The 27,861-nt window shown below is 46.3% G+C and overlaps 1 protein-coding gene across 1 annotated transcript in view; it reads right to left on the bottom strand.

Moving 5' to 3' along the window:
• The window catches only part of SIAE (sialic acid acetylesterase), a 1,017,559-nt gene that overhangs the window by 791,850 nt on the left and 197,848 nt on the right, over positions 1–27,861 (bottom strand). The window contains exon 2 of the mRNA XM_069224521.1: positions 19,274–19,435. Within this exon, the coding sequence (XP_069080622.1) occupies positions 19,274–19,435 (162 nt within the window). The remainder of the gene's footprint in view (positions 1–19,273; positions 19,436–27,861) is intronic.

Raw genomic sequence — 27,861 nt, forward strand, 5'->3', positions numbered from 1 at the left:
AGTCAGTCTCTCACATACTTGTGTGGTCAGGCAGCGGACCCACTCTCACTGCCTTGTGTAGTCAGTCTCTCACATCCTTGTATGGTCAGGCAGCGGACCCACTCTCACTGCCTTGTGTAGTCAGTCTCTCACATCCTTGTATGGTCAGGCACCGGACCCGGTCTCACGTTCTTGCATAGTCAGTCTCGAACATCCTTGTATGGTCAGCAGCAGACCCACTCTCACGGCCTTGTATAGTCAGTCTCTCACATCCTTGTATGGTCAGGCACCGGACCCACTGTCACGTCCTTGTATAGTCAGTCTCTCACATCCTTGTATGGTCAGGCACCGGACCCGGTCTCACGTTCTTGCATAGTCAGTCTCGAACATCCTTGTATGGTCAGCAGCAGACCCATTCTCACGGCCTTGTCTAGTCAGTCTCTCACATCCTTGTATGGTCAGGCAGCGGACCCACTCTCACATCCTTGTATAGTCAGTCTCATACAGCCTTGTATGGTCAGCAGACCCACTCTCACGGCCTTGTGTAGTCAGTCTCTCACATCCTTGTATGGTCAGTCACCGGACCCACTCTCACTGCCTTGTGTAGTCAGTCTCTCACATCCTTGTATGGTCAGCAGCAGACCCACTCTCACGGCCTTGTATAGTCAGTCTCTCACATCCTTGTATGGTCAGGCACCGGACCCACTCTCACGTCCTTGTATAGTCAGTCTCTCACATCCTTGTATGGTCAGGCAGCGGACCCACTCTCACATCCTTGTATAGTCAGTCTCTCACAGCCTTGTATGGTCAGCAGACCCACTCTCACGGCCTTGTGTAGTCAGTCTCTCACATCCTTGTATGATCAGCAGCAGACCCACTCTCACAGCCTTGTATAGTCAGTCTCTCACATCCTTGTATGGTCAGGCACCGGACCCACTCTCACGTCCTTGTATAGTCAGTCTCTCACATCCTTGTATGGTCAGGCAGCGGACCCACTCTCACATCCTTGTATAGTCAGTATCTCACAGCCTTGTATGGTCAGCAGACCCACTCTCACGGCCTTGTGTAGTCAGTCTCTTACATCCTTGTATGGTCAGGCACCGGACCCACTCTCACGTCCTTGTACAGTCAGTCTCTCACATCCTTGTATGGTCAGGCAGCGGCCCACTCTCACTGCCTTGTGTAGTCAGTCTCTCACAGCCTTGTATGGTCAGCAGACCCCCTTCTCACAGCCTTGTGTAGTCAGTCTCTCACATCCTTGTATGGTCAGGCACCGGACCCACTCTCACGTCCTTGTATAGTCAGTCTCTCGCATCCTTGTATGGTCAGCAGCAGACCCACTCTCACGGCCTTGTGTAGTCAGTCTCTCACATCCTTGTATGGTCAGGCAGCGGACCCACTCTCACGGCCTTGTGTAGTCAGTCTCTCACATCCTTGTATGGTCAGCAGCAGACCCACTCTCACGGCCTTGTGTAGTCAGTCTCTCACATCCTTGTATGGTCAGCAGCAGACCCACTCTCACGGCCTTGTATAGTCAGTCTCTCAGACCCTTGTCTGGTCAGGCACCGGACCCACTCTCAAGTCCTTGTATAGTCAGTCTCTCACATCCTTGTATGGTCAGCAGCAGACCCACTCTCAATGCCTTGTGTAGTCAGTCTCTCACATTGTTGTATGGTCAGCAGCAGACCCACTCTCATATCCTTGTATGGTCAGGCAGCGGATCCACTCTCACGGCCTTGTATAGTCAGTCTCTCACATCCCTGTATGGTCAGACAGCGGACCCACTCACACGGCCTTGTATAGTCAGTCTCTCACATCCTTGTATGGTCAGGGAGCGGACCCACTCTCACGGCCTTGTGTAGTCAGTCTCTCACATCCTTGTATGGTCGGGCAGCAGACCCACTCTCGCATCCTTGTATGGTCAGTCTCTTACATCCTTCTACTGTCAGGCAGCAGACCCGCTCTCACTGCCTAGTATAGTCAGTCTCTCACATCCTTGTATGGTCAGACAGCGGACCCACTCTCATGGCCTTGTATAGTCAGTCTCTCACATCCTTGTGTGGTCAGGGAGTGGACCCACTCTCACGGCTTTGTGTAGTGAGTCTCTCACATCCTTGTATGGTCAGGCAGCGGACCCACTCTCAAGGCCTTGTGTAGTCAGTCTCTCACATCCTTGTATGGTCATCAGCAGACCAACTCTCACTGCCTTGTATAGTCAGTCTCTCACATCCTTGTATGGTCAGGCAGCGGACCCACTCTCACGGCCTTGTATAGTCAGTCTCTCACATCCTTGTATGGTCAGTCACCGGACCCACTCTCACGTCCTTGTATAGTCAGTCTCTCACATCTTTGTATGGTCAGCAGCAGACCCACTCTCACGGCCTTGTATAGTCAGTCTCTCACATCCTTGTATTGTCAGGCAGCGGACCCACTCTCACGTCCTTGTATAGTCAGTCTCTCACAGCCTTGTATTGTCAGCAGACCCACTCTCACGGCCTTGTGTAGTCAGTCTCTCACATCCTTGTATGGTCAGCAGCAGACCCACTCTCACGGCCTTGTGTAGTCAGTCTCTCACATCCTTGCACTGTCGGGCAGCAGAACCACTCTCAAATCCTTGTATAGTCAGTCTCACATCCTTGTATGGTCAGACAGCGGACCCACTCTCACGGCCTTATATAGTCAGTCTCTCACATTGTATGGTCAGGCAGCGGACCCACTCTCAAGGCCTTGTGTAGTCAGTCTCTCACATCCTTGTATGGTCAGACAGCGGACCCACTCTCATGGCCTTGTATAGTCAGTCTCTCACATCCTTGCACAGTCAGGCAGCAGAACCACTCTCACATCCTTGTGTAGTCAGTCTCTCACATTCTTGTATGGTCAGGCACCGGACCCGGTCTCACGTTCTTGCGTAGTCAGTCTCGAACATCCTTGTATGGTCAGCAGCAGACCCACTCTCACGGCCTTGTCTAGTCAGTCTCTCACATCCTTGTATGGTCAGGCAGCGGACCCACTCTCACATCCTTGTATAGTCAGTCTCTCACAGCCTTGTATGGTCAGCAGACCCACTCTCACGGCCTTGTGTAGTCAGTCTCTCACATCCTTGTATGGTCAGGCACCGGACCCACTCTCACGTCCTTGTATAGTCAGTCTCTCACATCCTTGTATGGTCAGGCAGCGGCCCACTCTCACTGCCTTGTGTAGTCAGTCTCTCACATCCTTGTATGGTCAGCAGCAGACCCACTCTCACGGCCTTGTATAGTCAGTCTCTCACATCCTTGTATGGTCAGGCACCGGACCCACTCTCACGTCCTTGTATAGTCAGTCTCTCACATCCTTGTATGGTCAGCAGCAGACCCACTCTCACTGCCTTGTGTAGTCAGTCTCTCACATCCTTGTATGGTGAGGCAGCGGACCCACTCTCACGGCCTTGTATAGTCAGTCTCTCACATCCTTGTATGGTTAGGCACCGGACCCGCTCTCACGTTCTTGCATAGTCAGTCTCTCACATCCTTGTATTGTCAGCAGCAGACCCACTCTCACGGCCTTGTCTAGTCAGTCTCTCACATCCTTGTATGGTCAGGCAGCGGACCCACTCTCACATCCTTGTATGGTTAGTCTCTCACATCCTTCTACGGTCAGGCAGCAGACCCGCTCTCACGGCCTTGTGTAGTCAGTCTCTCACATCCTTGTGGGGTCAGACAGCGGACCCACTCTCACGGCTTTGTATAGTCAGTCTCTCACATCCTTGTATGGTCAGACAGTGGACCCACTCTCACGGCCTTGTATAGTCAGTGTCTCACATACTTGTGTGGTCAGGCAGCGGACCCACTCTCACTGCCTTGTGTAGTCAGTGTCTCACATCCTTGTATGGTCAGCAGCAGACCCACTCTCACGGCCTTGTATAGTCAGTCTCTCACATCCTTGTATGGTCAGGCACCGGACCCACTCTCACGTCCTTGTATAGTCAGTCTCTCACATCCTTGTATGGTCAGGCACCGGACCCGGTCTCACGTTCTTGCATAGTCAGTCTCGAACATCCTTGTATGGTCAGCAGCAGACCCACTCTCACGGCCTTGTCTAGTCAGTCTCTCACATCCTTGTATGGTCAGGCAGCGGACCCACTCTCACATCCTTGTATAGTCAGTCTCTCACAGCCTTGTATGGTCAGCAGACCCACTCTCACGGCCTTGTGTAGTCAGTCTCTCACATCCTTGTATGGTCAGGCACCGGACCCACTCTCACGTCTTTGTATAGTCAGTCTCTCACATCCTTGTATGGTCAGGCAGCGGCCCACTCTCACGTCCTTGTGTAGTCAGTCTCCCACATCCTTGTATGGTCAGCAGCAGACCCACTCTCACAGCCTTGTCTAGTCAGTCTCTCACATCCTTGTATGGTCAGGCAGCGGACCCACTCTCACATCCTTGTATAGTCAGTCTCTCACATCCTTGTATGGTCAGGCACCGGACCCACTCTCACGTCCTTGTATAGTCAGTCTCTCACATCCTTGTATGGTCAGCAGCAGACCCACTCTCACGGCCTTGTCTAGTCAGTCTCTCACATCCTTGTATGGTCAGGCAGCGAACCCACTCTCACTGCCTTGTGTAGTCAGTCTCTCACATCCTTGTATGGTCAGCAGCAGACCCGCTCTCACGGCCTTGTGTAGTCAGTCTCTCACATCCTTGTATGGTCAGACAGTGGACCCACTCTCACGGCCTTGTATAGTCAGTCTCTCACATACTTGTGTGGTCAGGCAGCGGACCCACTCTCACTGCCTTGTGTAGTCAGTCTCTCACATCCTTGTATGGTCGGCAGCGGACCCACTCTCACTGCCTTGTGTAGTCAGTGTCTCACATCGTTGTATGGTCAGCAGCAGACCCACTCTCACGGCCTTGTATAGTCAGTCTCTCACATCCTTGTATGGTCAGGCACCGGACCCACTCTCACGTCCTTGTATAGTCAGTCTCTCACATCCTTGTATGGTCAGGCACCGGACCCGGTCTCACGTTCTTGCATAGTCAGTCTCTCACATCCTTGTATGGTCAGGCAGCGGCCCACTCTCACAGCCTTGTGTAGTCAGTCTCTCACATCCTTGTATGGTCAGGCAGCAGACCCACTCTCACGGCCTTGTGTAGTCAGTCTCTCACATCCTTGTATGGTCAGGCAGCGGACCCACTCTCACGTCCTTGTATAGTCAGTCTCTCACATCCTTGTATGGTCAGCAGCAGACCCACTCTCACGGCCTTGTCTAGTCAGTCTCTCACATCCTTGTATGGTCAGGCAGCGGACCCACTCTCACATCCTTGTATAGTCAGTCTCTCACAGCCTTGTATGGTCAGCAGACCCCCTTCTCACGGCCTTGTGTAGTCAGTCTCTCACATCCTTGTATGGTCAGGCACCGGACCCACTCTCACGTCCTTGTATAGTCAGTCTCTCATATCCTTGTATGGTCAGCAGCAGACCCACTCTCACGGCCTTGTGTAGTCAGTCTCTCACATCCTTGTATGGTCAGGCAGCGGACCCACTCTCACGGCCTTGTGTAGTCAGTCTCTCACATCCTTGTATGGTCAGCAGCAGACCCACTCTCACGGCCTTGTGTAGTCAGTCTCTCACATCCTTGTATGGTCAGCAGCAGACCCACTCTAACGGCCTTGTATAGTCAGTCTCTCAGATCCTTGTCTGGTCAGGCACCGGACCCACTCTCAAGTCCTTGTATAGTCAGTCTCTCACATCCTTGTATGGTCAGCAGCAGACCCACTCTCACTGCCTTGTGTAGTCAGTCTCTCACATTGTTGTATGGTCAGCAGCAGACCCACTCTCATATCCTTGTATGGTCAGGCAGCGGACCCACTCTCACGGCCTTGTATAGTCAGTCTCTCACATCCCTGTATGGTCAGACAGCGGACCCACTCACACGGCCTTGTATAGTCAGTCTCTCACATCCTTGTATGGTCAGGCAGCGGACCCACTCTCACGTCCTTGTATAGTCAGTCTCACATCCTTGTATGGTCAGGCAGCGGACCCACTCTCACGGCCTTGTGTAGTCAGTCTCTCACATCCTTGTATGGTCAGGCAGCAGACCCACTCTCACGGCCTTGTGTAGTCAGTCTCTCACATCCTTGTATGGTCAGCAGCAGACCCACTCTCACAGCCTTGTGTAGTCAGTCTCTCACATCCTTGTATGGTCAGGCAGCAGACCCACTCTCACGGCCTTGTGTAGTCAGTCTCTCACATCCTTGTATGGTCAGGCAGCGGACCCACTCTCACGTCCTTGTATAGTCAGTCTCTCATATCCTTGTATGGTCAGGCACCGGACCCACTCTCACGTCCTTGTATAGTCAGTCTCTCACATCCTTGTATGGTCAGCAGCAGACCCACTCTCACTGCCTTGTGTAGTCAGTCTCTCACATCCTTGTATGGTGAGGCAGCGGACCCACTCTCACGGCCTTGTATAGTCAGTCTCTCACATCCTTGTATGGTCAGGCACCGGACCCGCTCTCACGTTCTTGCATAGACAGTCTCTCACATCCTTGTATGGTCAGCAGCAGACCCACTCTCACGGCCTTGTCTAGTCAGTCTCTCACATCCTTGTATGGTCAGGCAGCGGACCCACTCTCACATCCTTGTATAGTCAGTCTCTCACAGCCTTGTATGGTCAGCAGACCCACTCTCACGGCCTTGTGTAGTCAGTCTCTCACATCCTTGTATGGTCAGGCACCGGACCCACTCTCACGTCCTTGTATAGTCAGTCTCTCACATCCTTGTATGGTCAGCAGCAGACCCACTCTCACGGCCTTGTCTAGTCAGTCTCTCACATCCTTGTATGGTCAGGCAGCGGATCCACTCTCACGGTCTTGTGTAGTTAGTCTCTCACATCCTTGTATGGTCAGCAGCAGACCCACTCTCACGGCCTTGCATAGTCAGTCTCTCACATCCTTGTATGGTCAGGCCACAGACCCACTCTCACGGCCTTGTGTAGGCAGTCGCTCACATCCTTGTATGGTCAGCAGCAGACCCACTCTCACGGCCTTGTGTAGTCAGTCTCTCACATCCTTGTATGGTCAGGCAGCGGACCCACTCTCACGTCCTTGTATAGTCAGTCTCACATCCTTGTATGGTCAGGCAGCGGACCCACTCTCACGGCCTTGTGTAGTCAGTCTCTCACATCCTTGTATGGTCAGGCAGCAGACCCACTCTCATGGCCTTGTGTAGTCAGTCTCTCACATCCTTGTATGGTCAGCAGCAGACCCACTCTCACAGCCTTGTGTAGTCAGTCTCTCACATCCTTGTATGGTCAGGCACCGGACCCGGTCTCACGTTCTTGCATAGTCAGTCTCGAACATCCTTGTATGGTCAGCAGCAGACCCACTCTCACGGCCTTGTCTAGTCAGTCTCTCACATCCTTGTATGGTCAGGCAGCGGACCCACTCTCACATCCTTGTATAGTCAGTCTCTCACAGCCTTGTATGGTCAGCAGACCCACTCTCACGGTCTTGTGTAGTCAGTCTCTCACATCTTTGTATGGTCAGGCACCGGACCCACTCTCACGTCCTTGTATAGTCAGTCTCTCACATCCTTGTATGGTCAGGCAGCGGCCCACTCTCACTGCCTTGTGTAGTCAGTCTCTCACATCCTTGTATGGTCAGCAGCAGACCCACTCTCACGGCCTTGTCTAGTCAGTCTCTCACATCCTTGTATGGTCAGGCAGCGGACCCACTCTCACATCCTTGTATAGTCAGTCTCTCACAGCCTTGTATGGTCAGCAGACCCCCTTCTCACGGCCTTGTGTAGTCAGTCTCTCACATCCTTGTATGGTCAGGCACCGGACCCACTCTCACGGCCTTGTGTAGTCAGTCTCTCACATCCTTGTATGGTCAGCAGCAGACCCACTCTCACGGCCTTGTGTAGTCAGTCTCTCACATCCTTGTATGGTCAGCAGCAGACCCACTCTAACGGCCTTGTATAGTCAGTCTCTCAGATCCTTGTCTGGTCAGGCACCGGACCCACTCTCAAGTCCTTGTATAGTCAGTCTCTCACATCCTTGTATGGTCAGCAGCAGACCCACTCTCACTGCCTTGTGTAGTCAGTCTCTCACATTGTTGTATGGTCAGCAGCAGACCCACTCTCATATCCTTGTATGGTCAGGCAGCGGACCCACTCTCACGGCCTTGTATAGTCAGTCTCTCACATCCTTGTATGGTCAGGCACCGGACCCGCTCTCACGTTCTTGCATAGACAGTCTCTCACATCCTTGTATGGTCAGGCAGCGGACCCACTCTCACGGCCTTGTGTAGTCAGTCTCTCACATCCTTGTATGGTCAGCAGCAGACCCACTCTCACGGCCTTGTCTAGTCAGTCTCTCACATCCTTGTATGGTCAGGCAGCGGACCCACTCTCACATCCTTGTATAGTCAGTCTCTCACAGCCTTGTATGGTCAGCAGACCCACTCTCACGGCCTTGTGTAGTCAGTCTCTCACATCCTTGTATGGACAGGCACCGGACCCACTCTCACGTCCTTGTATAGTCAGTCTCTCACATCCTTGTATGGTTAGGCACCGGACCCGGTCTCACGTTCTTGCATAGTCAGTCTCGAACATCCTTGTATGGTCAGCAGCAGACCCACTCTCACGGCCTTGTCTAGTCAGTCTCTCACATCCTTGTATGGTCAGGCAGCGGACCCACTCTCACATCCCTGTATAGTCAGTCTCTCACAGCCTTGTATGGTCAGCAGACCCACTCTCACGGTCTTGTGTAGTCAGTCTCTCACATCTTTGTATGGTCAGGCACCGGACCCACTCTCACGTCCTTGTATAGTCAGTCTCTCACATTCTTGTATGGTCAGGCAGCGGCCCACTCTCACTGCCTTGTGTAGTCAGTCTCTCACATCTTTGTATGGTCAGGCACCGGACCCACTCTCACGTCCTTGTATAGTCAGTCTCTCACATCCTTGTATGGTCAGGCAGCAGACCCACTCTCACGGCCTTGTCTAGTCAGTCTCCCACATCCTTGTATGGTCAGGCAGCGGACCCACTCTCCCATCCTTGTATAGTCAGTCTCTCACATCCTTGTATGGTCAGCAGCAGACCCACTCTCACGGCCTTGTCTAGTCAGTCTCTCACATCCTTGTATGGTCAGGCAGCGGCCCACTCTCCCATCCTTGTGTAGTCAGTCTCTCACAGCCTTGTATGGTCAGCAGACCCCCTTCTCACGGCCTTGTGTAGTCAGTCTCTCACATCCTTGTATGGTCAGGCACCGGACCCACTCTCACGTCCTTGTATAGTCAGTCTCTCACATCCTTGTATGGTCAGCAGCAGACCCACTCTCACGGCCTTGTGTAGTCAGTCTCTCACATCCTTGTATGGTCAGGCAGCGGACCCACTCTCACGGCCTTGTGTAGTCAGTCTCTCACATCCTTGTATGGTCAGCAGCAGACCCACTCTCACGGCCTTGTGTAGTCAGTCTCTCACATCCTTGTATGGTCAGCAGCAGACCCACTCTAACGGCCTTGTATAGTCAGTCTCTCAGATCCTTGTCTGGTCAGGCACCGGACCCACTCTCAAGTCCTTGTATAGTCAGTCTCTCACATCCTTGTATGGTCAGCAGCAGACCCACTCTCACTGCCTTGTGTAGTCAGTCTCTCACATTGTTGTATGGTCAGCAGCAGACCCACTCTCATATCCTTGTATGGTCAGGCAGCGGACCCACTCTCACGGCCTTGTATAGTCAGTCTCTCACATCCCTGTATGGTCAGACAGCGGACCCACTCACACGGCCTTGTATAGTCAGTCTCTCACATCCTTGTATGGTCAGGCAGCGGACCCACTCTCACGTCCTTGTATAGTCAGTCTCACATCCTTGTATGGTCAGGCAGCGGACCCACTCTCACGGCCTTGTGTAGTCAGTCTCTCACATCCTTGTATGGTCAGGCAGCAGACCCACTCTCACGGCCTTGTGTAGTCAGTCTCTCACATCCTTGTATGGTCAGCAGCAGACCCACTCTCACAGCCTTGTGTAGTCAGTCTCTCACATCCTTGTATGGTCAGGCAGCAGACCCACTCTCACGGCCTTGTGTAGTCAGTCTCTCACATCCTTGTATGGTCAGGCAGCGGACCCACTCTCACGTCCTTGTATAGTCAGTCTCTCAAATCCTTGTATGGTCAGGCACCGGACCCACTCTCACGTCCTTGTATAGTCAGTCTCTCACATCCTTGTATGGTCAGCAGCAGACCCACTCTCACTGCCTTGTGTAGTCAGTCTCTCACATCCTTGTATGGTGAGGCAGCGGACCCACTCTCACGGCCTTGTATAGTCAGTCTCTCACATCCTTGTATGGTCAGGCACCGGACTCGCTCTCACGTTCTTGCATAGACAGTCTCTCACATCCTTGTATGGTCAGCAGCAGACCCACTCTCACGTCCTTGTCTAGTCAGTCTCTCACATCCTTGTATGGTCAGGCAGCGGACCCACTCTCACATCCTTGTATAGTCAGTCTCTCACAGCCTTGTATGGTCAGCAGACCCACTCTCACGGCCTTGTGTAGTCAGTCTCTCACATCCTTGTATGGTCAGGCACCGGACCCACTCTCACGTCCTTGTATAGTCAGTCTCTCACATCCTTGTATGGTCAGCAGCAGACCCACTCTCACGGCCTTGTCTAGTCAGTCTCTCACATCCTTGTATGGTCAGGCAGCGGACCCACTCTCACGGCCTTGTGTAGTTAGTCTCTCACATCCTTGTATGGTCAGCAGCAGACCCACTCTCACGGCCTTGTATAGTCAGTCTCTCACATCCTTGTATGGTCAGGCCACAGACCCACTCTCACGGCCTTGTGTAGGCAGTCGCTCACATCCTTGTATGGTCAGCAGCAGACCCACTCTCACGGCCTTGTGTAGTCAGTCTCTCACATCCTTGTATGGTCAGGCAGCGGACCCACTCTCACGTCCTTGTACAGTCAGTCTCACATCCTTGTATGGTCAGGCAGCGGACCCACTCTCACGGCCTTGTGTAGTCAGTCTCTCACATCCTTGTATGGTTAGGCAGCAGACCCACTCTCACGGCCTTGTGTAGTCAGTCTCTCACATCCTTGTATGGTCAGCAGCAGACCCACTCTCACAGCCTCGTGTAGTCAGTCTCTCACATCCTTGTATGGTCAGGCAGCAGACCCACTCTCACGGCCTTGTGTAGTCAGTCTCTCACATCCTTGTATGGTCAGGCAGCGGACCCACTCTCACGTCCTTGTATAGTCAGTCTCTCATATCCTTGTATGGTCAGGCAGCGGACCCACTCTCACGGCGTTGTGTAATCAGTCTCTCACATCCTTGTATGGTCAGCAGCAGACCCCCTCTCACGGCCTTGTATAGTCAGTCTCTCACATCCTTGTATGGTCAGGCCACAGACCCACTCTCACCTTCTTGTGTAATTAGTCTCTCACAGCCTTGTATGGTCAGGCAGCGGACCCACTCTCACGGCCTTGTATAGTCCGTCTCTCACAGCCTTGTATGGTCAGGCAGCGGACCCTCTCTCACATCCTTGTGTAGTCAGTCTCTCACATCCTTGTATGGTCAGCAGCAGACCCACTCTCACATCCTTGTATGGTCAGGCAGCGGACCCACTCTCACCGTCTTGTGTAATCAGTCTCTCACAGCCTTGTATGGTCAGGCCACAGAACCACTCTCACGGCCTTGTATAGTCAGTCTCTCACAGCCTTGTATGGTCAGGCACCGGACCCACTCTCACGGCGTGGCATTTATTAACAGGAGGGGTATTTATATGAGGACAAAAAAGTAAAAACAAAAAAAAATCAGGTTAGTGTCATCTAAATCCAGTGCCTGCGGACGAGGGCGTGCAACCCCTGGACGAGGAGCCCAGGCGCTTTAGCGCAGCGTTTGCCCCGGGCCACAGACACGGCCCGCTTGTTCGGCTTTGATCAGCCGCGTGTTCTCAGATTAGCATATGCAGAAGTTCATTTTCCCCTTTATGTGGTTAATGAAGCCCCCGCCCCCCTCTGGACCCTGCATTCCAGGACGGGGCCCGGACAGAGATGCGCGCTGCCCTGCGGGGCCTTCTCACCCGTTTGATGGAGTCCGCTTTTGACAGCCGTTCCGCAACCAGCTTGGCCCACAGCGCGCTGGGAATTTCCTGCCCGTCATCGATATTGTCATGAATGTGATGCATGTTCCTTGTCTGTCTTGACTCAAGCCCCTGGTGGCGTAAACAGACCAGTAGCATATTTTTTAGCTACTTTGGATCCAGTTGCAGCAGCCTTACCAGGATTCTTGCGTGCTGTAGCAGCAGTTGGTATGAGCCTGAATCAAAGTGAAGGAATAGTGATGGGACATCCTTTAACAGTTATGGTCCCTCAAGTCAAAATACTTTAGACATGTTCCCGAACACAGCACATGACTGGTGCTAGGCTTACAAGGTACGAGACAATAATTTTGGGATCACCTAATGTGCAGTTAAAAAGATGCACCACATTAAATCCAGCAACTTTGTTTCCCAGTGAAAATGTTGAAATTGAAAACGCTGATATCGAGCATGACTGTCTTCAAGTGACTGAATTTTGTACTAAGCCAAGACCTGATATCAAAGATACTCGATTGGAAGAAAATTATCAGATTATTTTTGTTGATGGTTCATGTTTAAGAGATACACTAGGAATATTGAAAGCAGGATATGCTGTATGTACAATAACTGGTGTTCTAGAAGCATCTTGGCTTCAAGGAGTTTACTCTGCACAAGTAGCGGAACTAGTAGCCCTTACTAGAGCTTGCCAACTTTCCGCATTAGTGAAAGTCACCATTTACACTGACAGTCAGTACGGATTTGGAATAGTGTATGATTTTGGACAACTGTGGTCACAAAGAGGCTTTATGACCTCTTCAGGATCACCAGTGAAAAACGGTGAAAGAATAAGAGAATTGTTACATGCTATCCAGTTACCAGGAGAAGTAGCAGTGGTAAAATGCAGTGCACACTCGAAATCACAAGACTTCGTTTCTTTGGGAAATGGATATGCAGATCAAGTCGCAAGGTTTTGCGCATTGAACTGTATATTGCTCAGAGACGAATGGAATTTGATAAGTGAGCCAGAACTTGAACCAAGTGAAGCCTTTGCTCTAAAAGTTGTAGATACAATAGAAGAATTGAAATTCCTACAATATAATGTTAGTAAGGATGAAAAACTCTCATGGAGTAAATTACAATGCGTAAAAAAAACAGATGACTTGTGGGTTTCAAGCGAAGGGAGATTAGTTTTGCCAGACGGTCTTTTGACGCAAATAGCTAGGTTATACCATGGACAAGCACACATTGGAAGAGATGCCATGATTATATTATTCAAAATTGATTGGTTTAATCCCAAATTCCGCCAAGTTGCTGAAGCAGTTTGCCATTGTTGCGTCATTTGCCAACAAATGAACGCAGGGAAGGGAACAGTAGTAAATTTGAGCCACATTGGAAGAGCAGGTGGGCCATTCAGCAGGATGCAAATGGATTTCATTGAGATGCCTATGCATGCAGGCTTGAAATACGTGTTGGTGATTGTGTGTATTTTTAGTCACTGGATTGAAGCATACCCTACACGCAGAAATGACAGTCTCACAGTTACAAAACTACTCTTGAGAGAACTAATACCACGTTTCGGATTTCCGATCTCTTTAGAATCAGATAGGGGAAGTCACTTCAATAACAAAGTAATCAAATTACTATGTGCAGCATTGAACATTGAACAAAAATCGCATTGTAGCTACCGCCCTGAAGCATCAGGATTAGTGGAGCAAATGAATGGCAAGCTGAAATCAAGAATGGCGAAAATATGTGCATCCACAAACTTGAAATGGCCTGATGCGTTGCCCTTGGTGTTAATGTCAATGAGAAATACACCTGATAGAAAAACTGGACTATCACCGAATGAAATACTCATGGGCAGAGCCATGAGACTTCCAGCAGTTCCTGTGAATGCTCTTGTAAATATTACAGATGATATGGTATTGGACTACTGCAAAGGTCTGGCTGATGTGGTCCGCTCTTTTTCTCACCAGGTGGAAGCAACCACCTTGCCACCGATCCAAGGTCCAGGACACACCCTGAAAGCAGATGACTGGGTTGTGATAAAGAAGCACGTGAGGAAGTCGTGTTTGGAACCCCGTTGGAAAGGACCCTTTCAAGTGATTCTGACAACTACCACCTCTGTGAAGTGTGCGGGAGTTCCCAACTGGATTCACGCCAGTCACAAGAAAAGGGTGACGTGTCCCACAGAAGAGGAAATTGAAGCACTGAAATTAGCAACAACTAACAGGAAAGTACCAGGCACTGAGACAGAACGAAGAGAGCCTGAAAGCGAACAAGAAGAAATTGAGACAGAAGAAATATTCTCTGAGGAAGACGAAGTCGATCCTTTTGAGGACATCAGAGAAGAAGGCTCAGGAGGTGACATAGATCCTATCTCAGGTGAAGAAGCAGGAGAGCCTAAAAAGAGGAGGGCTTTCCCAGAAGCAGACGATACAGAAAAAGAAAGAGAATACCTGACTGACCTCCCAGGTGGAGGAGACAAGACAGAGCAAAGTGAAATTGTTCCAATTCTTCCAGAACCAGTTGCAGGTCCATCAGGTGAAAGCAACGCGAAACGAAAACAAAGCATATCATCAGTGAAATCAACGACTAAAGAGACATTAAATGAAAACAAATGGCCAAAATTGAAAGAGAAAAGAAAGGAAGTGTCTATCATAACCACATCGAATGAAGAAAAAGACACAGCCAAAGAACAAGACATAAGCGAAAGGGAATCGAAAGGAGATGCAAAATCGAAAAGGAAAAGAATAGCGAGCAGAAGATATTCTGGTCCAGAATGGGCATACACCGCCACTAACGATTGGTCAGACAAATTTCTATCTCTTAGCCTTGAAAATGAAGAAGCAAAATGACACTTAGGTATTTGAAAAGTGAAATTTCATGAACATTACCGAATAAGACATTGATAACCTGACTGACTTTGAAACTGATTTTGAGACAAAGCTGCTAAACCGATAAGAGACTAAGCTGCTAAAGAAAACCGTGTGAACTTTGACCTCGTTGATCCTACATATATATATATCTGCAAATTTGATTTGATAAACTATCTTCAACTTTCTGATTCTCTATAGATCATGGCAGACACCATTACACAAGGACATAAAATGAAATATTGTAAATACATGTGTATAGGTCTAATAATTGCATGTGTACTAATAATTTTCGCAATAATTATTGGAATGCATGGGGAGAATGAAAGAGACGTGAATGATGCTTCTACTTTTAAAACTACTACTGAATTAACTCCTTTGAAGAAACTCGAACAAGACGAGAAATATTTACATGACAAGAAAGAACTCTCATCTAATGTTTTCTAATGCTTGCTGAATGAGTATGTTTAGACAATGGACGCAAAAGATTGTTATGTGTGTACACAAATCCCTACCTCAGTAATAGAAGGGGTGACATATCATAGCATGCCTCTTACGTATGGAATAACTTTATAGAGAAATGAGAATGGAACACACAAAAAATAATAATGTCCTTCTACTGTCAATATTCAAACAGTCATTGTACACTTAAACATATAAGAAAAACATAATATGAATTTCCACTGAAGTGGTATCAATGCAAAATATAGTAATTGAAAAGTTAAAAGAGCAAAAAGATTTTTAATAGATAAGTCATAAACATTTAATTTGGAAGTATCACAATAGAAAATGTATTCCCAAAGGAATTTGTTAATAATAAGACAAAAAAATTACTACCTAACAGATAACCAAACATTCGCCAGACATTAAACAAATATATATGTTAAAACAACATAGAGTGGTTCGTCCCCTATTATGATCATTCAAAGTCCAAATCAAGGTGGTCATAGGGGTAGAAACTATCCACTCTGAAAGTTTAGGAAGCAGAAGGGATTGTTTTCATCCAGATGGAAAGAAGGATTCTCCAGTTCTTCCAAACTCAGCCGACACGTGTTTCGTCCTGCAAGGGACTTTATCAAGGCTGATAAAAACAAATATTCCATAATTTGTTTGTACCTATTGTAACCGCTGATAACAACAATAATAATCTAAACGTAACAGTATCCCACAATATATCGGCATAGTAATGGCGATATAAGTGTCATAAAATTGTAAAAAGCTCAGTGATAGGATACATCATGATACCACAAGATGATGTTATTAGTACTTAAGTGTATTGATAGCAAACTGAAGCCATACTTCTGGATGCCATCACTCAGTATTGGAAATTTATCTGCACTAAAGGAAGTGAAGAAGGAAATGAGGAATGTGTAAAACCCAAAATAAAGTGTGGAAGACACCAACAGGCAGAATGACCTCATGCATATTTATAGTATCACTATTAAGGAAATCCAAAGATTATGAAAGATTGTCACTAAAAATGAAGTATTGTGAATGGTTAATGGTTTTATTTGTAACTGTAACCCCAAGTGGGTATATTGATGACTGAAAAGATATATTGGATTTTGTACCTTTAACAATTGTTGCTTTAAGATCGAAGAGTTAGTCCAAATTAATTCCAAAAATCACGAAAAATCTGTAAAAGAGGGAACCATAACTATCCCTTGTTCAAAAAATTGAACCAGAGGTTTGTGTGTATTTAATTAACTCCAACAATCTAACTAACCTGTGATTAGATATCTCCATTTTTGAAAAATGTCTCTACAGATCCAAAGTTAACCTAACATCCAAATATAGGGTGCCTAGGATGAACTAAAATGAGAGAGGTTCAGTATATAGGTCCAAAAGGGAGACAAGAGTTGGCAAAAAATTCCACAAAATATTTGCAGAGTTCAAAAAAATAAAAAATAATAAGAACGGACACTAATTATAAGTGGCTTCTTAAGTAAGAAGTATATACTGGCGAATTCCCCCTATGTAAAGTCCCCAACTTTACCTTTACAAATAGTATGTCGTCCAAAAGTCGGTCCTTCGGTAACGGCTTCCACAAGCCGAATGCCTCCAGGACTCGTATTTCAAAGGAGACAGCGTAATAGAAGAAGGACTCCTCCTTCTTAATGAGCTCATTTGAATGAAAGTATCCGTCGAAAAAGTGGCCGCCATCTTTAATTTCGCCACCGGCATTTATAAAAGATGCCCGGTTGTCCGGGTGTCAATGTAAAGAGACAGTAAGAAAACCTCATAATGGGAGAGTTACGAGAAAAGTCATTTCTCGCATGGCCATAAAAACCGAAAAGCCGCCTGGTAACCCGCGGCGTCAATACTCGGACATAACTCTTAAAATAAGAGACAAGGGTAGAACACAACAGTAAGGTCACCAGCCAAATCTAACCAACATAGTCCTTGTTTGGTAGCACTAAATACAGGCCCATTACCAAAACGGCAATTTATATCCATAGGGCAGTTACCTAACAACTGTTAAGAGAAGGCTAGTCCGTACCCACAATATTAATTGGTATAATGTCGCCATCTTAGAAGTCCAACAGACAGTACTTCAATATTATATTAATTGAAAACGTCGAGAATAAAAAGAGTGTATGAAAATATCTAAAAGGGGGTAGCCATCTTACAGTGTGAAAACTCAATTGGTTTGAAAAAAAAAAAAATCCAAATTAAACCAGACCAAGCGTGGACCTAGTGTTATGGGGGAAATGACAAGGGAAATTAAACTCCGACCTCGCAGATAGCACTAAGATGTCTCTAACTGTAATGAAAAGATAACTGGGTACAAAGTTACAAAAACAGCATCATAATTACGAGTTGGTAACTGTGACCCTCATAATGTCTACTGACAAAAAAAAAGGTTGACTTATATAGGTATAGAGTAACGTTTGTTTGTGAGTGCCAACGTCCTGCCCAATATATCTATTCAAAATTATCAATAAGAAAATGTGATGTAATAACATATAGAAAAGTCAGAGATTCACCAAATACATTAATATCCATTGATGAAATTGAGGGGTGAGTCTCGTGCCTATTATGTTATAGAGAGAAAAAGTCATATGTAAGGAAAAAAGATCCAAAAGATGATACATCATACAGGTCATATAACATGTATTCATATATAAACATATCTACTCAATGAATTGTAGACATATGTGTCAGTCATCCATAGAGCACTGCACAAAACAGTTCTAACAGACTTTTAACCATATGGAATCATAGAAAGTAATGTAATTCATGATCAATATTCATTCCCATTCGTATACTTTTTAATCTGAGTATCCATTTAGCCTCGTTTCTTCTGAGTTGCAACTCACGGTTTCCTGCCCTAGGATGTGCCTGTGTCTGACTAATGCCCATATATTTCAACTTGGAAATTTCCATTTCAGAATGTTCTCTATTAACATGGCGTATTATAGGTGATGAGGGATCATTGTTTCTCAAAGTACGTACATGTTCTTGTATCCTCTCCTTAAAGGGTCTGATCGTACTACCCACATAGATCTTTCCACATTCACATATTAGTATGTAGACTACATATTCGGTGTTACAATTGATAAACTCTTGAATTTTGTATGTTTTGCTGCCATTGAAGTTGAAACTGAAAGTCTTGTGCAGCGCAAGACTACATACATTGCATCTGCTACAACTAAAAAAAAGTTTGGTTTAGTAGGTAGCTAAGTAGTCGAATTATCCTTGGATGGTGGTAGATAACTTTTACACACAATATCTCGAATAGTAGTCCCTCTCTTGTGAATCATTGTAGGTTTCATCGGCAATAAGCGTTTCAAGGTATTGTCAGTGTGCAAGATGCCCCAAGTTTTATTAGAGCGCTCTTGCACCGATGGCGATGAGGACATTTTAAAGATAACTCATAACCATAGTAGGTAAAGAGAAAAAAAGAATACTTCGAACAGAGGAAATATAAACATACAACAACATGGTACTGGGCTCCTCGATATCAATGGGGCCTAGACAGAGGTCTCGGAATCGGGTGCTGCCAGAGGTATTATCTAACTTTTAGGACTTCTGAATTGGCCCCTGCAACAATTCACACACTATCAGTGTTAGAATGTGAACTGATTGCTACCTGTCATGTTGACGTGTTCGGGCAGGTTGGGTGGTCTGATGTGCTCTTCTAGGGACTTGCATGAATGGCGGTGTAGAATCATTTACAGTTGTGCTCTCCCATGGAATGTCTTCTGCCGGCCGTTGTTTAACTGTACGCTAATTTTACACCTTCATTAATTACAACCAAGCACACAAATATATATGGATGTACAGGTAATATTTGTGTCAAACCTTGACAATTGTATTCATCTACAGTGGGAAACAAATTAGAATATACGTACCTCCGACTTGCACGGTTTTCTTCATTAGTCCATTATAGTCTTTATAAATGCTCACAGTCACAAAAGCTCCAACATCACCATACCCCCAGATTATTGCTTTTGCTGGGGCCATTTGTAGTACCATGTGATCCGCATAGTACGATGCGAAATCAAACGAGGCATCTAGAAAAACAAAATAACTATTGTGTATTAATCAGAAACGTTACACACAGGGTCCGATTTAAACATAGGAGAGCTGGTACTTGGCTTATTCTGAATGCCCTCTGACCACTGTGTGTGCAGGGAGAAAGGTTCAAATAAACATCAAAGCCTACACTTTTTTAATGAGAGCGATTACTGACCACTCTATATTTCGTAGACACGGACCAGAATGAAGTTTAAATGGGCATATAAGTATACATTAGAAATAATAACTGTGAACTGTAAGCATTGTTACGATTTCCAGAGTTTGCACTAATGCAGTGCTTAATAATTCAGTTTAGTCTGATTAATTGCACCTGGATTTTTCAGAACAGAGGGAAATATTCACAAAATGCACAAATTCAATTATCATGGACTTCTGTGTACCATTTGCAATGATTTAAACATTTTTAATGATGTATATGGCAGGCACTTCACTACAGTATATAGAACAAGCATTTGCCATGCAATAGGTCTTGCATTTGTGAGAGTTAGAGCTATTGGCGTTGTAAATTACAATGTATTTTATTTATGTATTTTGATTTGGCGTGTAGGGGATGTATGTGGTGTGGAGTGGAATTAGTGGTTTGTATTTTAATTATTACGTGTGGAATTGTGTGGTACGGAGTGCATTTGTGTAGTGGAATTATGTGGCATGGTGAATATATATGGGTGAGAGCTGCATAGAATAGATAGAAAGGAAGATAAAGAGGGATAGGTAGTTTATTTAGGAACTAGTGCAAGCTTCCCTCATACAGAAGGTACAATGCAAGCGTCCTTCACGGAGAAGGTACAATCCAAGCTTCTCTCACAGATAAGGTACAAAGCAAGCTTCCCTCACAAGAAGGTGCAATGCAAGTTTCCCTCATCCGGAAAGTAGATTTCAAGCTTCACTCACACAGAAGGTACACTGCAAGCTTCCCTCATAGAGAAGGTACACTGCAAGCTTCCCTCATAGAGAAGGAACAATGCAAGCTTTCCTCATACAGAAGGTATAATGCATGCTTCTCTCACAGCAGATACACCACATATGCAGTGAAAGCTTCCTTCACACACAGAGAAGATACAGCACATGCAGCAGCAGTGCAAGCTTCCCCCACACACAGCAGATACAGTAGCAGCAGTGCAAGCTTCCCTCACACAGAGCACAGATACAGCACAAGTGAAAATGTCCCTCTCACACAGCAGATACAGCACAGGAAGCAGAAGTACAAGCGTCCCTCACACACAAATACAGCACATCAGCAATGCAAGCTTCCCTCACACATAGCGTTTATACTGCACAGTAGCAGTACAAGCTTCCCTCTCAGAGAATGTACAATGCAAGCTTCCCTTACACAAGGAACATATACACTGCAGGCAGAAGTGCAAGCTTCCTTCACACACACAGCAGATACAAATGAAAAAAAAAAAGTTGCTTTGATTTTAAAATTGGAAGGCCATACGTCATTAACAGATTTGCCAACTCACACTTTGCTTTTCTCACAGACAGTGAACAAAGGCTGAGCTGGAAACCTATCCACAGAGTGGGGGTTCTCCAGCTCCTTTGTGAAGGCGCTGCACAGGCATGATCCATTATGGCTTATGATGCAGCCATCCATGTGCTTGGGGAATGCAAGACTGCCTCGAAAACATTTGTGTTTTATGGCAGTGGGTAGGAATAAGTGTTAAGACAGTGCCTGCCAAAACCCCATCCCCCCCTCTCTGCCCCCATCTGTATAAAGCTGCTTAGGCAGTGACTTTCACTAGGGCCTGCTCCTGCATGGCAGCTCACCCTCTCTCACACAGTGGCGTCTTTTTAAAGGTTGCCAGGTCTGCATCCAATTGAAATAATGGTGAAGAAGCTATCTGTTAGACCTGACAGTCTTAGGGTGGTCACCCCTAACTTTTTGCCTGCCTCCCTCCACTTTTTGGACACTGTTTCTGCTGGTTTTTAGACTCTGTGCACTTTACCACTGCTAACCAGTGCGAAAGTGCATATGCTCTCTCCCTTTAAACATGGTAACCTTGGATCACACCAAATTGGACCATTTGATTTACTTATAAGTCCCTAGTAGAGTGCACTATATGTGCCTGTAGATTAAATGCTACTAGTGGGCCTGCAGCACTGGTTGTGCCACCCACTTTAGTAGCCCCTTTACCTTGTCTCAGGCCTGCCATTGCAAGGCCTGTGTGTGCAGTTTCACTGTCACTTCGGCCTGGCATTTAAAAGTACTTGCCAAGCCTAAAACTCCCCTTTTTCTACATATGAGTCACCCCTAATGTGTGCCCTAGGTAACCCCTAGAGCAGGGTGCTGTGTGGGTAAAAGGCAGGACATGTACCTGTGTAGTTTACATGTCCTGGTAGTGTAAAACTCCTAAATTCGTTTTTACACTACTGTGAGGCCTGCTCCCTTCATAGGCTAGCATTGGGGCTGCCCTCATACATTGTTGAAGTGGTAGCTGCTGAGCTGAAATGTGTAGGAAGGTCATATTTAGTATGGCCAGAATGGTAATACAAAATCCTGCTGACCGGTGAGGTTGAATTTAATATTACTATTTTAGAAATGCCACATTTAGAAAGTGAGCATTTCTCTAAACTTAAATCTTTCTGTGCCTTACAATCCACGTCTGGCTGGGTTTAGTTGACAGCTCCCTGTGCATTCACTCAGACACACCCCAAACACAGGGTACTCAGCTTTACTTGCATACATCTGCATTTTGAATGGGTCTTCCTGGGCTGGAGGGCCTGCTCTCACACAAAGGACTGCCACACCCCCTACTGGGACCCTGGCAGACAGGATTGAACTGAAAGGGGACCTGATGCACTTCTAAGCCACTCTTTGAAGTCTCCCCCACTTCAAAGGCACATTTGGGTATAATACAGGGCCTCTGCCCTGCCTCCTAAGACACTTCCTGGAGAAGAAACCTGAACCAGAACCTGCATCCTGACAAGAAGAACTGCCTGGCTGCCTAAAGGACTCACCTGACTGCTTTCTACAGAGGACTGCTACGTTGCTGTTGCCCTGCTGTCTTGCTGCTCTCTTGCTTTGCTGCAGAAGTGCTCTCCAAGGGCTTGGATAGAGCTTGCCTCCTGTTCTCTGAATTCTCAGGACCAAAAAGACTTCTCTCTTGCAACTGGACCCCTTGTGAGGTGAAATATTTGACGTTCAGCTTGTGCCGTGGTGAAAAATTCACCGCTCGCCGAACTGGGACGACACCGCTCGACTTCACGAGGAAAAGATCGATGCGGCGCCTGCGGTGCTCCCGGAACATCGACGCACGGCCCACCTGGGACAACGCCGCCTGACTTCCAGAGGGGGAATCGACGCAGCTTCTGCCGTGAGGGAGAAATTTCCCCGCATCGCCCACCGTAACGACGCAGAGCTGGTCAACAAGCCCATGATTCCACGCACAGACCCCGGGGAGTATGAAAACCCCGCAACCCGAAGAGGAGACCCATCCGCGCGGTGGAAATCGATGCAACGTCTTCCCCGCGTAAAAAATAATGACGCAAGTCCATGTGTGAAGGGGCGAAACCGACGCACACACCATTTTCCACGCAACTCCTCCTCTGCGGCCCTTGGCGGAGATTTTTCACTCAAACCAGGTACTTTGTGCTTGAAAGAGACTTTGTTTGCTTTTAAGACTTAAGACACTTTATATTACTTTCCAGTGATATCTTTACATTTTCTTATTGCATCTTTTATCATTTTGTCCTGCAAATATCCAGATAAATATTATATATTTTTCTGAACACTGTGTGGTGTATTTTTGTGGTGCTATATTGTGTTATTGTATGATTTATTGCACAAATACTTTACACATTGCCTTCTAAGTTAAGCCTGACTGCTCAGTGCCAAGCTACCAGAGGGTGGGCACAGGATAATTTGGATTGTGTGTGACTTATCCTGGCTAGAGTGAGGGTCCTTGCTTGGACAGGGGGTAACCTGACTGCCAACCAAAGACCCCATTTCTAACACTATCCCTCAGGGAAGGGTCAAAATCAAGAAAAAGGGAGGAAGATCATCAATTCAATCGCACTTTACTGAAATAGACATTAAAGCCACTCGATTATGAGCAAGTGGCTGACAAATCTCACGATGTATTGCAGTGTAGCCAATAGATCTTGGACAGCAGACAAAACGTCAATATAAAAAAATACAGCAAAGGGGCTGAATCAGTGCTTAATTTGAGCCAGTGGTTTCCGGTGCAGGGCATTAGCACTTATTTTTGAGCGCCAGCATTTATTTTTCTGCCTCAAGCATTTACTGCGAGTAAAATACACATATGAAAAAGACGGAAGAAGAGAAAAATGAAAAAGCGTCACAAATAGAAAAAGCAGAAAGCTGCAGGAGTGAGCTGAAGGGGCAGGGAGTGGCTTTAAATGGATTGAAGAGGCCTGAGATGGCTTCAGGATTATGCTGCCTCAGTATTCTGTGCTCGCACATTTAATTGCAGCAGCCGCGCATTTCAGAGGAGTGCTTTGGGCACCCGAACATTTTTATTTACTAATTAGGCACTGGGCTGAATAGGAATGGGACTGTGCAGTGTCTTTTAAAGAGCAGGATCCAATGCAAAAAAAAAATGGGGGGACTGCTTTTACAAACAATAATATTAATAATGATAACTTGTGTTTTGCATATCATTTCAGAATGCACGTCTGGCATCTTTTAGCCCAGTAAGTGAAAGATGGTACTATTGCCCTAGGAAAATAATATGATAAAGTAGTCCAGACACCAGGCTGAAAACATCGAGCCTCGTATGTTTTTAGGAGTTTACCAGTGCTGTGTAGGTGGGCTAAACACCAGAAAAGGCATGACATATGCATGCCTTTCACAAATGAAAGCAAGCGGATTTTAAAATGCAAGCCCTTGTACCAATGTAAGTGACTGACGTGACATGGGCATGGTTTGAAGCCCAAAGAGAGATTACAGAATGGACCGAGCGCTTTGCGCTCACCCATAAAAAGTACATTGTTTTCTTATTCACCCTTAAAATATGTTAGCTGTGAAAAACTCACTCCACTATGCCGGTAGGAAACATGAAAGGTGGATGGTGGCAGAGCTAATTGAGGGGGCAAAGTCGGGTCACCGCCACCCGTGGCTCGCTTCGTAGTTCCCATTGCTCCGTTGTAAAGCCAGGATAATTGCAAGCATTTTGCAATTGAAATGACAGTATTCGGTTTGCTAAAGTGGCAACACACATCCCAAAAGAAGCAGGAGCGACCCATTTTGCAAATTGTTAGCATTTCAAAACCATAAAATCCATTCAGTGACATCTTAATGATTTGAGGAGTCCCTGCAATTCATATTTTGACCCCCCTCCACCCACATACACATCACCCGTTAGTGGTATCAATCACCCATTGGCTTTAATTAAGTCTCACACTGCATAGTAGTGAAGAGAGAAGGAAAGTTCAAATTCCCTGAGATCAAGCAGTGCAGCATTTTATTTTTAGGTTGCAGTCTACAGTGGCAGCTGGTGGGTTCAAAAAGTGGTTGGGCGGAAAGGTAAGTTTTGAATTGAAAATGCTTGCGAGCCTAAACTATAAGGGAGATATGGGAAGTGCATTCTCCCATACAAGAAATGTTGAAAAACATGGGTTTAGATAGTTTATTTTGGGCTTATTACTAACAAATAATGCCAGAGTATGACTCCCCTGGCCACTTGGTATAAAACAAATGACCAAGGAAGCAACATATATTCCTGAACTATTCAGCTTTCTTTGCTCAACACTCCAAAAATCAGCGTGAGGAGCTTGTGACCCTAAAGAACAATGGTATCCTATAGTCAGGGATGTCCCTGTCAGTGAAGGGTGGTGTTTGAAAGAACCCATACTACATGGCTAGCACAGTAATTGTGTATTATTGTGCTAGAACTGTTGATATTAAAGCTCAATAATGTATTTCTTAACCCAGGCTGCTTTTCTGTCTGCACAGGATGGCATAATGGACCCAAGATCGCAAACATTAGGGCTTGATAGACAGTCCGCTCTGGAGATCACAAACTGGCCTTTACTGGACAATGACTGTTTTCATGATGTCGTTCACTGGTGGTGTTGCCAGGCCTTTCCAAGGCATCTGTTTGATTAGTTTTTTTAAAAGAAATATTAACTAACAATCAATGTGTACACCTCTTTGTGATTGTCAGCAGTGCAAATAATGTCTCTTTCCAATAAATGGTGGCATAACAGAATCATGCACTGGGATTGCTTCATTTGGGTGCAGCCCCAGGTGTAAGGATTTTAGGAGCTTCAGGCAATTGTTGTCTTGCAGTTTGTGCACATCCTTTGGCCCAGCAGCATAGTCATTTTTAGGCCACTTGTTCAAATTTGACACACTTATGGCCTATGGGTGTTGTGCTGTAAGGCAGCTTAGTTGCCTAGCCTAGCCTTAGTGTACCAAAGCCCTGCATCTGAGTCACAGTTCCTAGTCCCAGTGAGTAAAACTCTAAAGGGATGCTGAGGTGTAGGTTGGGCAAGTCACACACACTTTCCCTCTTTGCCTCTAGTGTTTCCACTATTCTACTGACACTCGCATCAAGTTATGTGTCTCCATAACAGGGCTGTGTATTTTAATTCTGCATATTCTTTGCAGAGTTAAGCGAGTCTGAGGCTGTGGCTGCCACTCTTGCCATGTACTTCACTCTCTGCCCTTTTTGCCTGCTTTGAGCCACCTGTGTTTCGTTCTTGGGTCAGGGCCCTCGGGCCTGAGACAAGGCCTCCAGACTGCAGCTGAGATGCTGATGCTGACCATGGTCAATTGGCAGCGTATTTAAATCTGCTGTATTCTTTTTAGCTTGGTTTGTTTTTGCAGTTTTATACAGCACTTTCTCGACCCGAATATTTTACAAGCTCTTTAAATAAGCACCAGTTACGTTACACAAACACATTCATTTATAGGCATAAGGAGATTAAGTGATTTGACCAGGATCAAAGGATGTTGAGTGAAGGTGATACTCGAACCTGGTTCCCTAGCTTCAAAGTCAGTAGCTCTGGCCCTAGCGCAGAGGCCTTCAAACTTTTTGATGCCGGGACCCCCTTTAAAAAACTTTTAGGTTTAAGGACACCCCCCTGACAAAAATTTCTAGAACAAGGTACTCCTCATCATCTACAATCATGAAAGTCCACAATTCCAATGGCAAATCATTTTTACGGTGAGGAAATAATATTAAACAGCATTTAGCAAACCAAAGGTCAGTGAGTGTGGGGGTGTGGTCAAAGGTGTAGCTAAAAACAAAGGTAATAATTTATGAGGAATTGGCGTAGGGCAGTGCCACAAGTCTTCTTGCTACATTGCACTACATCAATATAAAAGTGCAGGAATGGACCGTATTTATCAAATACAGTGCATTCCTATTCTTTGCCCCACGCTGGTGCACAAATTGTTACCTAGCTCCAATGTAGGCAGAATTGTTTTTGTGCAGGAAGGGGCACCTCCGTGCACAAAAACAATCCTGAGAGGCATTTTCCTTTTTCTATATGTGCTGCAGAATGCAACACACATGGAAAGAGGAAAAAACGATGAAAAATGAAGACATTTCTTCTCATTACGCCTGCTCTGGGGAGGCAGAACGGTTTGGCACTCCTCCAGTTTATGTGATTTTGTAAATATGGGGCAGTGTCAAAATCCATGGGTATTGCATGGGAGCACCCACCACAAAGCCCATGGAATGCTTCCTTGATGCAGAGTAAGGCAATGTAGCGGCTTGCGCTGCTTTGCCTTGCTCCATATGTATGAGGCCATGCAAAGCCACACAGGATGGCTTTGCGTCACCTCACAGGTATGACTGAGGGGTTTGTGCCACCGGAGCTTAAAAAAAGTGATGCTCCAGCAGCACAAGCCCCTCATAAATAAGCCCCAAAATGTTCTGTACGTTTTTTTTTTTAGGTCTTGCACCGTGAGGTAGCTACATATAAAATAACAGTCAGCTTAAATGAAAAATAAAGAAGAGAACGTTTTTATTAATTGGGAAATGCACTTTAGTCTATTATGAAACCTTTATTAGTTAATACACACCAGAGGTCTGTAACTGGAGAGCAACAGAATTAAGTCTTGGTTGGTGCAGTGGATAATAGTGACTTGTGTATTTTTAGTGCTACAAGGTCACAGCCTGTGACAGAAAGCACTGTGAATAAGTAAGGCATTATTTTATACTTGCATGACATACAGTATAGGATAGACCACTACAAAAAGGTTTAAGATAAAACAGTGCATCCTAAATGTAGATTTAAATAAGACCAGAGCAAATGCAATACCACATTTTTTAATAGCTGTCCCTTCAACACCTCGAGGTGAAGTAAGCGCTATTTGAATATGATTAAAATTAAAAGCACACACTTCACAGTGCATTTGTTAACACTTTGCACTAACACTCAACAAGAATAAATGTTTGTTATCACAAAGCTTCGAGTGATTAGGTCTATT

This window comes from Pleurodeles waltl, chromosome 3_1, assembly GCF_031143425.1.
Source record: "Pleurodeles waltl isolate 20211129_DDA chromosome 3_1, aPleWal1.hap1.20221129, whole genome shotgun sequence".
NCBI lineage: Eukaryota > Metazoa > Chordata > Amphibia > Caudata > Salamandridae > Pleurodeles > Pleurodeles waltl.